This window comes from Penicillium robsamsonii (genome assembly GCF_028829455.1).
Source record: "Penicillium robsamsonii strain IBT 29466 chromosome Unknown utg000004l_segment0_segment0, whole genome shotgun sequence".
Classification (NCBI taxonomy): Eukaryota; Fungi; Ascomycota; class Eurotiomycetes; order Eurotiales; family Aspergillaceae; genus Penicillium; species Penicillium robsamsonii.
This window is the reverse complement of record NW_026643222.1, coordinates 1,194,979-1,207,376: the sequence shown is the minus strand read 5'-3', so window position 1 is coordinate 1,207,376 and position 12,398 is coordinate 1,194,979. Positions and strand designations below refer to the sequence as shown.

Here is a 12,398-nt window from a genome sequence, read left to right as displayed (position 1 = left end):
AAAAATAGCTATGTGCACAGACCTTTTCCTTTCAAATCAAGGGATTCAAGGTGCTTAATCGAGTTCTGTGACTGGACCTCGAAATTGAGTTGACCGGGTGTTTTCATCCAGTCGTTCACCTTCCCTGTTTTCCTCTCGCATTCATCTCATACACTAGAGCGGTTCTGCATTGCGTCTGGTTGGACGATCGGCGGGTTAGCGCCGGGGTTGGGGGTGACAAGAGGTGCATCGGGAGCAAGTATGGCCTCTACTCGATCTTACTGGCCCGTTACTCCACTGTGACAAGCTTGGCTGATCACTCCCGCCGGCCAGTCACACTCCCCTCTCAACGCCTCGAGGTACAGTGCACTTGCAGAGGGCTTGACAGGCTTTGGATCTTCCAATCATGTCTCTGGTTACTGCAAAATCCATCTCGGCGCTTACTCTGGCCCGCCCTGGGTGACGAGAATCAAAAGTCTGCATTTTGGTCCCCCGCCTCTCGGATGCCAGTACTCGTTATTGATATTCAACCCAGGCCGGTTCCTGTCACTTTCTAATTGTTTTCCTTTTTCTTTCTTTCTCACCATCTACTGGTTAATATACTTGTGTACGCAGGTTTCGCACACAGTATCCGTGATTTTACTGCAAACCTATAGTTCAATCGTTGTCCCACCGCACTTGAGGTTTTTGGTGTATATTCGACTCGTTTCGGGTCGCTTTATTCCCCTCAAGCCAGTCTTGTAGCTGTCAAGTCGAGAGCTGGACTCTTGACCTAATTGTTTGATTTCTTTCCCTACATTGCTCATCGATACAATGGCAGTATCAGACCATAGCCGAGACAACTCTCCTATGACCTACGAGCCCGTTGTTCCTACGGATCTCACCCGCGGCTCTTATCACAGTGCAATGGGTCCTCTACCACAGCACACTCCACAGCATACCGTGCCAGAGACTCGCAGCGGCTCTGATACAAGTAATGCCTCCCTCAAGAGTCCGCGCACTGCTCGATTCGCCGAGGCCACATCAATTCACTCTCCCATCGATCACACAGAAGCTGGACGATCACCTTTCGCCGATCCTCCCAAGACTGAGTCAAAAGGAGATGTTGGAGATGTGGGATTCGGTTACGTGGCAGCGAACAACGCCGCCCAGCATGCGGAGGATCAGGTGCCAATGTCGCCTTTCCGACCTGACTTGAGGGTACCGCAAACTGCCAAGTCATTGAACCCGCTCAGTCCAACCTTCCGCGAGGAGTACATGCTTGAGAAGCAAGAAAAGAAGGCCGAAGTCGAGAATGCCCGAGACCTGGTAAGAAAGCCGCCCTACGATGCCAATCAAATGCAATTTACTAATTGTCACCAGAGAATCAAACTCCGTGTTCGGATCGCCAAAGTCTTCCTGCGTTTCGTCAACTTCGGCTGCAGTCTGATTGTATTGTCTCTGCTAGCCGTGACATTGACTGTCTTCAACGCAACCAGACATCTTCCCACTCGTAACAGTCTTCCTGCTTGGGCAGAGGGCACCAACCCATGGGCCCAGTACCTTCTGTTGAGCATGGCTTGTGTTTCCTTAGTCGCCTGCCTACTCGTCTTTTATGCCTACCGAAAGGGTGGCCACGGACGCGCCGAAAAAGCCGCCGTCTACTACACCAGCTTCTCTCTCGCCTTCTTCGGCCTGAACCTGATCATGTGGATTGTCGGCGCAGCAGTCTACCAGCACTCCAAATCATCAGGAGAAAACAAAGACATGTGGGGATGGTCCTGCGCACAGAACACCCGCGAACAGATCTACCACAATAGCGTCGACTACGCTCTCCTCTGTCGTCTACAAGACTGGGGCCTCGTCTGCGCCATCATCGAAATCGTCATCGAAGTCCTAGTCATCATGATCTACGTGGTAGTCTTCTACCGCGTGTGGAGCAAGCGCAAGCTGATGAAGTCAATGGATACCCGCGACAACGCCCGTTCAGATCTATACCTCGCCCAGCTGCGTCTGCAGTCCGCCCCGAACACCCCCGGCTTCCCAGGCTTCACTTCCTACCCTCCCAAGTCCCCCTTCTACGCCGCCGACGCTGTAGATCTCTACTCAGATGCCGAGAAGGGCATGGCTCAACCCCAAACTACTCAGTATGCCTCACCGCGCTCGCCTACCCGCCCTACCCCATCCTTCCAGCTCCAGCCCCCTCCTATCAAGGTCCAGCAGGCAACCCCACAGTCTGCCCAGGAGGAGTTTGCTCCTCCTGCCCCTTACTCGCCGCCGCCTCCTCACAGCCAGCGCCAGAATCCGCCTGTGAATAAGGGTAGTGCTCCTGGTGAGCGTACCTACGATTCCGTGCCGATTCCTGGGGCTTATCAAAGTCCCATGGTGCCGGCGTTCCCGCCCCCTGTACGCAAGTAAATGTTTATGATTGCAAGATTTCTGTCTTCTTTTGACTTGGAGTGTTTTGGTTCGATTCAATTTCCCCTTGTGGGAAATGAAAGTGCCTGAAAACAATGAAAACATGAAAAAAAAAGTGGAAAATCCGAAAACTACAATTCAGGCCGTCATTTTTGATTGATCTGTTTCAAAATCGGACACTCGTTCGACTTTCTTTTGTTTACCCTCCTCGTTATGGAGTTTAATGTACACCCTGGAGCACGGGGAGTTTTGGTGCGAGATACAGATACCTATTTGGACTTTGGTACACTGTGTGTATTTACTCTTTTGATCTTTGGTTTTGTCCAATGAATGAATATATTGCAATGATACATAAATGAACTCCTTACCGACTTGTTCCGTGCGCCGTAGACTGGAAATTTGACAGGCATTAGTGCTGGCATCCAACAAGGCGATAAAGATCCTACCTTAGTTTAAGTCTACTTGGGTATTTGATTAAAAATTATGTGAAATTGTTTGAATTCATCACAAGAAGTAAACCGAAGAGGCAAGAAAACCCAAGAACGCCATTCACTGCGAACAGGGAAAAAGCAAAACCACAACGCCGCAAGGATCTACCAAGTCACACCGTCCTGTCCATCTCGTCACTCGTGACCAACATGCATACTGTAGTGTTTCTACCCGTGTCAACTGTACATGCAAGTAAAAAAAAAAACAAGGCTCTCACATCCCGCCTGCCTCTTCAATGATAGCGTGCGTATCCCTAGATACGAAGATTTCTTCCAGGGTAGCCGCATTAGCGCCTATCTTGCTGAGATCGCTCTCGAGTACGAGACCCTGTTCGTTGGCAAGATGCAGAAGACAAATAAACCCGAATGACGTGCTGATATCACGTAGGGTCTCAGTCGGGTAAACTGTCTTGAGGGAGTTCATGATTTGCGTGAATCGGAGACGGCCATTACTCTTGGAATCGGCAGGTTGCTCTGGGCTCTCGGCCTTTATTGTGGGAGAGGCAGGGACATCTGCTTCACTCTCGGGTTCGGTTGGAGCCTCACTGGACACGGCCCCTGGTTGTGAAGCCGAGGCGAAATCCACAGCATCGACCAGGCGCTCGCCCATGCCCTTCCACATCTCCGTTTTGAGGCGCCGCACATCAACCTTCTTTGCCACACGTGCGTATGCCACGTAGTCTGGTCGTGCACGACGACCACCTTGTGTCACTAATTGTGAGCCATAACCGCCAGCTCCGGGTCGGCTAGGTGTGGCGCCAACCATGTTCAAGAGCGCGCTGAGTCCAGTTGCCCCGCCTGCTTCCCCGGCTGATGTGCCTGGAGGCCCGTCTGCCGGCGGAGAAAGCATCTCCCGGGCATCTGCGAACGGCAGGTTGTCGTCGTCATCGAGATCCATGCCGTTCGGGAAAGCAAGACCATCGTCATCAGCAAAGAAATTGGCATCATAGGCACCGGCAGCACCTTCCTCGCCGGTGTTTTCTTCCGGCTTGCGATTTGCCCAAAACGCCTCGTCCATATCTCCATTGCCAGCGGTCAAATCTTGGCGACGGCGTTTGCCCAAAATCTTCTTTGAGCCCATCTTTGCCTTTGGCTTGAGGAACAATGTGAGTAGATTGCGGGAGTTGAAATGCTTGTCGTCGGGAAGAAGGTTACGACCCTTTGTCTTCCACTGTGTCTTGGGTAATGAGACGGCAGAGTTGGAGCTGGCCGGAGTGTAGATTAATTCTGCGATAGCAGCATCCAGAGGGGCAGCAAAATCAATCTCGAAAGGCTCCTTCTCTTTGCGCGGCTTGGGTGCCGATGTAGCGGGTGTTGCATGCTCTTTGATTCTTCGAATCTTCCAATGTTCTGGGCCAGCCCAGTTCTTCTGTAGCGCGTTGTCGAAGTAGCTCAGAATGTTTTCGTGGTCGTGACTATTATTTTGATGAGACATAGAGATGGCATATGCGTCTTCGTCGCCATCGTCGCCCTCGCCATCATTATCTCCATCGTGGGCAACCCGGTGAACGTTCAACATCGGTTCCAAGGCGGCTTCCCGAGCCCATACCTCTCCTCCGTCACCAAACCCAGTGTCACCACTGAGATCAAATCCGGCTAGAGTAGCATCATCGTCATCAAATCCGACAGCGTTGTCATCATCGAGCATGATACCAGATGGATCGTCAGGTGCTCGTCCGTCTTCGTCCATCTTGTCGTGCCGCCATTCCTCTGGCGCTTTGAGGAGAGGGAGATCCAGTGACCCGCTGGGATCGCCCAAATCTAGGTTCTTGAGCGATGGACAGATATCTTGCTCATCAAGGCGATCTAAATCTGGGAAAAACTGGCTCGCTAGCGTGGTAAGGTCGATCTCTGTGTTGTCTTCAAAGGTATCGCTTGCGGGTTTGTGGGTTGGTTCTGTTTGATCCTCGGTCTGCTGGTCTGGATCCGTAGACTCTTGGCGGTCATCTTCGGCGGTTTTGGTACTATCGTCCACAGCATCGTCGCTGCTGTCGAACACAATTCTTCCATGGCTATCAATAGCAAGGTGGTTCAGAAGCAAGCCCTTGGCGCCTCCTTCATCAAAGTCTGCCGATGCTTTCTTGAACAGTGGGTCCACGGCAAACTCTAGCTCGAACTTCTTCAGTTGCAACGAGGAGAATGATGGGGCGAGGGTAGCCTCATGGGAACGTGTCTAGACATTATCTAGTTAGTCAAACCCTGGATATCTGGCACCGTATAGACCATACCTTTTTCCGCGACTTGTGAGCCTGACCATCTTCGCCTTCCTCGTCCTCATCGCCATCTTCCACCTCCTCTCCGCGCCCTCTCTTATCGCGACTATCGGCGAGTCCACTCAGAAGTTTTCCCGTCTCCGTGGCGACACTGTCCACTCGGCTGGTGTAGATTTTAACACAACCGTCAAGGGTGCAACTGGCCTTTTGGAAGTTCACGCTATCTCCTTCCTTCAGCAATGACATATCGTGAAAGTAGTCGATCAGTGCAAAGTTCCAAGAGTTATTCGCATTGATTTTGTTATCGGTCGCCATCTTCATCCACTCCTCAAAATTCGCCAAGATAGGCACGCGCTTCATCGGCGTCACTGCGCGGCCATTGACGTCGCTTGTGCGACCGCGGTGACTCGAGGCTCGGGGAGTCGCGGGACTGTCGCTTCCTTCACGATCGTAGGTGTATCGACGGGGTGGCATAGGCGTCTTGACTGCGGCTTTAATCTCGCTCATTTGGCGATCATGACGGGCTTGACGAGCCTCCATACGGGCTGCCTTCTCGCCTTCATCGTCGTTGAGGGGGATCCTGATGCAATTAGTTGAATGTCATAGCCAGATATCCAGATACGCACTTGACCGGAGAGTTTTTATGCGGGGTCGAGTTGCCGTTAGAACGGCGATGCACCTTATTTGCGACACGCGGCATGGTTGCGGTTGCCCCCGATAGGGGAGATAACAGTTGAAATGGAAGGTTTGATGGAGGGGGTTGATATCGAAGCAAAACAAATGGGGAAGTCAACAAACATACGGTGGGTCAGATAGACCAACAACGCACACTCTTTCACGTAATCAGAGATTTATGCCTGAAATATCGGGCATTAAGTTACCCAAGTTGGGCTTTCCGTTGGTTCATCCTTTGAACCTCCCACAAGCCGTTTCTCCTAATATTTGATCTAAGTCATGCTATCAGACCATCGTATATTATATCAGTTACAATTATCCTACCTGCGATCGATCCTTCTGACCTATTTTCTGCAGAGGTCGGTGCAACGATCGGCGGACGTGCATTGGCCCACTCCGAGGTCCGCCACAGCTCCGCCACAGCTCCGCCCAGTTGACATCACTGCACTCACCTCACTCGCGCTGGCAGATACAAACCAACACCTGTCGGACGCGTGGGGTATATATTATACAAGCATTGAGTCTTCAATGCTGATCTTCTTGGTCTAGGTTGGGCTACATAATCTAAAGTTTTCGGCCCACGATGCCGCTATACTTCTCGTCATAATGAACCAACTGCTGTCCTTCCTGCAGCCTGCCGTCCGCAAGCCCCAATATTCAATTCGACCATTCTATACCACGCTGTTGGTATTTACACTTATTGCAACAGCGAAGTGGTTACTGGCTGGTACTACAAATGAACATGCGCAGGTTGCGCAACCAGGTACAGGGCCACATGTAAACCTGTTCAAACGAGAGGGTGAACTAGAGGTATCTTTTCCCTTCCCGAATCCTTTCCTGTGAGATGATGCCGAAGGCTAAATGATGTTCTGTCACACAATGGTATAGTGCCGCTTGGTCCGCAACGTCGAAAATCAGTGTGCCTACGTCCGCGCCAACTGCCCCGATCACGAGGATGGCCTGATCTCATACCTTCAATTTTACTATTGTGGGCTGGCTGATGCAAAACCGGTAGCATTCACGATATTGATCCTCTGGCTATCACTGCTCTTCAGTACCATCGGCATCGCGGCAAGCGATTTCCTATGTATTGATCTCAGTACATTGGCCAGCATCCTAGGTTTGAGCGAGAGTCTTACAGGCGTGACATTCCTTGCATTTGGCAATGGAAGCCCCGATGTGTTTTCCACCTTCGCCGCCATGCGGTCGAACAGTGGGAGCTTGGCGATTGGTGAGTTGATCGGCGCGGCGACTTTTATTACCTCTGTTGTTGCGGGCTCCATGGCGTTAGTTCGGCCGTTTAAGGTCGCGCGAAGGAGTTTCGTCCGAGATGTGGGCTACTTCATAGTGGCCGTCGTTCTCAGCATGTTTATGCTTGCCGATGGGAAACTCCATGTATGGGAGTCGGCTGCGATGGTAGGCTTGTACGGCTTTTATGTCGTAATGGTGGTGACCTGGCACTGGTATCTGGTACGACAACGCCGGAAGAATGAGAGAGACCTCGCAGCGCGAGCTCACTTTTATATACCGGAGAACCAAGAGCTGGAGATCGAAGAAGCCGTTGAGGATGATGATCCCGGTGTAGCATCAGAGTCACGAAGTCTTCTCCGCGGAGCCTCAACCGAGGATTTCGATCTTTTGGAACGCGCCGAGGCTGTTCCTCTATGGAAAGAAGAGGACGGCGAGGACGACGAAACGCGCAACCGCTATTTGGCTGAAATCCGTGATAATATGCACGTCTATCGGCCTGTGAAATCGAGGCGTAATACGATGAACCCCATTCGACCCAGTCTTGTCGGTGCATTGGAGTTCCAGTCTGTTCTTCACTCGCTACAGAAGTCAAGAAACACCCGTCGCAATCCCACAATAGGCCTGAACAGCTATTCAGATGACGGTGACTCTGATTTCGACACGCGCTCGGTAGCATCGCATCCTCGCGCCAGTCGACCATCTGCCAGTAACGACCGCCTGTCGCCATCCAGCGCAGCAGGTTCCTCCCGGGTTCGAGCTGTGTCGGCGAACGATGCTGCGGGGTTAAAATTTGACTCTAGTGTTCTGGAGCCGTCGCCAACACGAGGTCCATTGCTTACAGTAAGCAGACCTTCTTTTGAGGATACTTCGGGACAAGAAGCCATGGAGTCACGCCAACTCCCTCCAATTGACACTGACATGGCACTGGGTGTGTCTTCTGCGGATCGGTCGCCGAGTCTGAGTCCAGGCACGACAGGTCCTCAGACTCCTGACCGGCTCGCTCCATCCGACGCTTTTAACCCTCCCAATTACCACAACGGAGAGACAAATGAACGGCCCTCGCTGTCAGTGTCTCCTAAGGGTACTGCAACCCGCCTTCAGTCAGGCTTCGGGTTAGAAAGCCCTTCGGTGCCCTTCCCAACGTATACTGATTTACCCTCCATGCCGTCCTCACGATCACCCAGCATTCGACTCCCAAATTCAACCAGCCCGCTAGAACGGCTACAAGTCCACGATGACTATGATGATTTTGCTCATGTAGGCCGCACTTTCCACAAATACCTGAGGAATTGGTGGCCTGACTCGATCCCCCCTCCCCAGCAGATTGGTTGCACACTCTTCCCGACCTTGGTGGGATGGAAATCTAAAAATGTCTGGGAACGACTGCTCGGTATTATTGCAGCCCCCAGTGTCCTGCTGCTAACCATAACGGTCCCAGTCGTTGAGCCAGAGGCACCAGAGTCTGTGGAACCGGACCCCATACCCTCGGTGATCATTCAGAACATCGACGAGGAAGGGAATCCCTCCCCAAGGGTTAGACTTCCAGCTGATAGCCCAGTGATCGCGGCTCAGGCACATGACTACGGCGGATCCGTCTCTAATGTTCCGCCAACGCACCCCCATCGGAAGTCGTCGTATGAACAGACTACTCGCACGCGATGGGACTCAGAACTCCCGGCAGTGCCAGTGCCAGGCTCACCTTCTTCGAATCCCGTGCCAACAAAGGACTGGAATCGCTGGCTGGTCTCCATCCAGCTTTTCACAGGCCCCTTCTTCGCCGTGCTCATCGCCTGGGTGACCATAGACGAAGACCGTCAGCCGCGCAACCTTATTCTTCCCTCCCTCGTCTCCCTCTTATTCTCCTCCATCTGTCTCACAGTTCTGATAATCAGCACCCGTCGTCAACGAAACAGCCGACGTCTCAGTTCAAATATTTCCCTACCACTTCTCCCCCATGAATCCCAACCTCACATCCACACCCTTCCAACTCCATGGCGGCCCTTCCTCTCCCTACTTGGCTTCTTAGTCGCCATAGCCTGGATTGCGACGATTGCTACAGAAGTTGTCTCCCTCCTCAAGACCATCGGCGTCGTGCTCAACATCTCTGATTCCCTACTCGGATTGACCGTTTTCGCAGTCGGGAACTCGCTCGGCGATCTAGTCGCTGATGTCACAGTAGCCCGACTCGGGTATCCGGTCATGGCACTGAGCGCCTGTTTCGGTGGTCCAATGCTCAATATCCTCCTCGGTATCGGGCTTGGTGGTCTGTATATGACCGTCAATGGCGGGAACCAGAGACACAATGAAGCACTCCCGGATGTCACCCCTGTGCAAGTCCCCTATGAGATCGCCATCTCCAAGGTGCTCATCATCAGCGGCGCGACGCTTTTGGTTATCCTCATTGGGCTTTTGGTTGTTGTTCCTATGAACAATTGGAGAATGGATCGCAGGATTGGCTGGGGTCTTATCGTTGTTTGGTGTGTCAGTACCCTAGGTAATGTGATTGCGGAAGTTGTCTCGTGAATGGGCGTTGAAGTCTTGAATACACAATCGAGAATGTCGACTGTTGCTTAGTTTTTCGTTTGGTTTAATTTGACTGCCGGTGTTGGTCAGGCATAGTGGCGGTTTTATTTTTCTGCTTTCCTGTTTTCAATGTACAGCTAATCGCATGCCGATAGTACAGTCGCATGCCGATAGTACAGTCTTTCTGCATGTAGAGTGAAAGGATTATGATATACCGAAATGCATCCTCATTCAATTCCGAGCTTCCATATCTACATATATACATAGGTTGTAGTATAACAGCGAATACCCTTTCCCATATGAGTCTCTCGGACCCGAGCACGCTGCACTAAATGTAGTGACTAGGAAGAGAGGTGGGTATCGCAATGGCAGAAAGATCACAAGTTGCGAGAGTGTCGATAAATTGCTGCTCCTTTGCAGTTGAAGACTTAAACTAGCCAATGTCTCATGTTTCTGACAACCGGTTGAGATCACATATGGCAAGCACGGTGGCTCTTCAGCATCCCCACCAAGTAACCTCGTAACTACACCAATCCTTCCCCGAAGTCCTCAGGCCCAAATATAAAATTGTCAAAGTCAAAGTTGACACCCTTGAAAATATCATCGAAACATACACCCGCAGACTCATCTACCATCGAGCCATACCCACTGACACCCAGACTAGTGTAAGACTTGCCCGTGATCCTAGCCGCAAGGGTCTCAAATGTGCACAAACATTGCTGGACATAGGGACTCAAGTGTTCATGGATGCGGAGCGCCAGCAGCACACCTTTCCAAGACTGGGAAACAGAGTCTGTGAATAGCTCAGATCGGAACATGGCTGCGAGGAAGGTGGCACCCGCGATGTGAAGGTAGTATATCCTGTACCACCACGGGAGAAGCCCGATGGGCTCATCTGGCTCGAGTGTTTCCTGAACTAATAAAACCACCTGTTGCGCGGCTTCGATGCACATGCTGGCGCTTTCACCGAGGAGACGGTGGCTTAGATTTGGTGATTTTGGCGAGGGGTGGGTCTCGGGTTTCATTGAGTAGAAGCGGGCGAGCATGGGTCTGTATAGAAAGATTCGGTGGTGGAGGTAGCTATATAGAACTGTAAAAATCGACTCTAGTGAGGGTAAGGGATTATTGGCTGACCGAAGATGAAGCAGGTACCGTTCAGCTCGGGACGACCTGTCGGCAACCGTTCTGAGGTTCTGCAACTGCCAATCGCTGGGGAGACTATTTTCCCAATTTTGAAGATATGCATCTAGTTGCAATGCCGAGTTATGGTACTCGGCTTGCTGAGATAGGAATGGAGGGCGAAATCTGGCTGCAAGGCTAGTCCGCGTCTGTATCTGCGCCAACTGAATTTGATCCCCAATTTCGTGGAGTCCCAACACACAGTTATTATGCAACGGGTTTCGGCCTACTTGTTGGGAGCTACTGGCTGGCGGTGATGGTATTAACACCAATGCCGACGTCTTACCCAGCGACCAGGAGATGCATCTGTATGAAGTGAGCTGTTGACGACTATAGGAGAGCGATCCTTTCATGGCTTACCGATCGAGCGCAACACAGCTAGCCCATACTTTCTGTTTCAGACCTTTGTCGTCCGTAGAACCATTTGACGAAGGCGCATCGGCGATATGGCAGCACATGCTCTGCGCAATTCGCATAGCCAGCCCTGCTGTCATCCATGTCTTCTGCTGATTGCTGGTGCAGTGGAGGTATCGATTCATCAACATCAAGCACTGCACGAGCTCGAGTGATCCAGGTTCCCATAGCATAGATTCGGCTGGAAGCAGGGCCCATGCGCGCCGGAAAAAGCACTGCCCTTCCTCGTTTCTCTGGTGTAGCGGGTTTTGTTCTTGTCTTTGAACTGCCAGGGCAAAGACTAGATTGAGAATACTAAACCAAACGTTATAGTTTGCGTAGAGTGGTGTTATTGGTGTTGAATATGCTTTTCCATAGTTCTCAAAAAAACGCTGGCGATCTAACACAGGCTCCATAGGGTCGACATATCGCCAATATATGTCAATCAGTTGATCGGAATATGCCCGGGGAGGCAACTCGGTCGGCGAAGATATGAGATAAGATTGAGAAGATAGGTCAAAATCTCCAAATAATGGGGCGTCTACTAGTGGGACCTGATGACAGGTGGCAAGGGCGAGCCCTGCCCTCGAGTCTATGGCGGCGGCGACCTGGCCGGCAAACCGCCCATGTGCGGTATAGTATGCCCGGTCTTGCTCCAGGTCAGCCTCTGCCTGTGGATCTTTATCCACATGGCGAGGATCGGGTGTTGAATCGGCCATAGGTAGTGTTCTGGTCACTGTCTCCGGTTGGACTTCGAATGAAGTGGCCGAAGATGAGGGGGAGACCAGCGTTGGAACAAGCTTGTGGACTGATGATGCTGGCCCACGAGGGTTACGCGTCGTTTGCTTCACAACGGCACTGATAGAATGGCCATAAGCACACGTCTTGCCTCTAGCCTGGCATGTGGTGCACACTTTACGGTTCATGTCAGCTCTGTGGACGCGCTCTGGGGATCAAAAACAATGGAAGTAAGAGATACCCGGGCGAGCCCCATCACATTTTATCTTCCTCAAGCGACATAATTGGCAGGCATTTCGGACTCTCAGTCTCTGCCTGCGTAAAGGACTTGAAGGTGTGTGCTGGTCAATCATTACTTCGTTCATCAGCCCTGTATTGGACAGTTGGGGACGAGTGCCATCGATCAGGGCTATCTGATTGATAATCAGAGTGTGCATCAATCAGATGCCTTCCCGTTGCAAATGATCCACCTACGGAGACCCACAACGGAAAGCGATTTTATTCGCTGGGAACTCCCACTTCCCGCGAGTTGGCCAATGAAAGAGCAGTCCGTCTTTGATGC

General features: G+C 51.7%; 4 protein-coding genes across 4 annotated transcripts; 2 read left to right on the top strand and 2 right to left on the bottom strand.

The window, feature by feature from the left end:
• Positions 1-792: 792 nt before the first annotated feature.
• On the top strand, positions 793-2,376 carry N7447_007956 (uncharacterized protein; the record flags this gene model as incomplete). Its single annotated transcript, XM_057232218.1, has 2 exons — positions 793-1,287; positions 1,342-2,376. 2 exons carry the CDS (start codon positions 793-795, stop codon positions 2,374-2,376), a joined length of 1,530 nt encoding a protein of 509 aa, XP_057083983.1.
• Positions 2,377-3,078: 702 nt separating this feature from the next.
• On the bottom strand, positions 3,079-5,777 carry N7447_007955 (condensin subunit BRN1; the record flags this gene model as incomplete). Its single annotated transcript, XM_057232217.1, has 3 exons — positions 3,079-5,037; positions 5,093-5,657; positions 5,704-5,777. The coding sequence occupies 3 exons, from the start codon at positions 5,775-5,777 to the stop codon at positions 3,079-3,081; spliced, it is 2,598 nt and encodes an 865-aa protein (XP_057083982.1).
• A 581-nt stretch (positions 5,778-6,358) lies between these two features.
• On the top strand, positions 6,359-9,526 carry N7447_007954 (sodium/calcium exchanger protein; the record flags this gene model as incomplete). Its single annotated transcript, XM_057232216.1, has 2 exons — positions 6,359-6,562; positions 6,641-9,526. The coding sequence occupies 2 exons, from the start codon at positions 6,359-6,361 to the stop codon at positions 9,524-9,526; spliced, it is 3,090 nt and encodes a 1,029-aa protein (XP_057083981.1).
• A 524-nt stretch (positions 9,527-10,050) lies between these two features.
• Positions 10,051-12,024, bottom strand: N7447_007953 (putative transcription factor; the record flags this gene model as incomplete). The annotated part of the gene is made up of 2 exons (XM_057232215.1): positions 10,051-11,011; positions 11,066-12,024. The coding sequence occupies 2 exons, from the start codon at positions 12,022-12,024 to the stop codon at positions 10,051-10,053; spliced, it is 1,920 nt and encodes a 639-aa protein (XP_057083980.1).
• Positions 12,025-12,398: the final 374 nt, after the last annotated feature.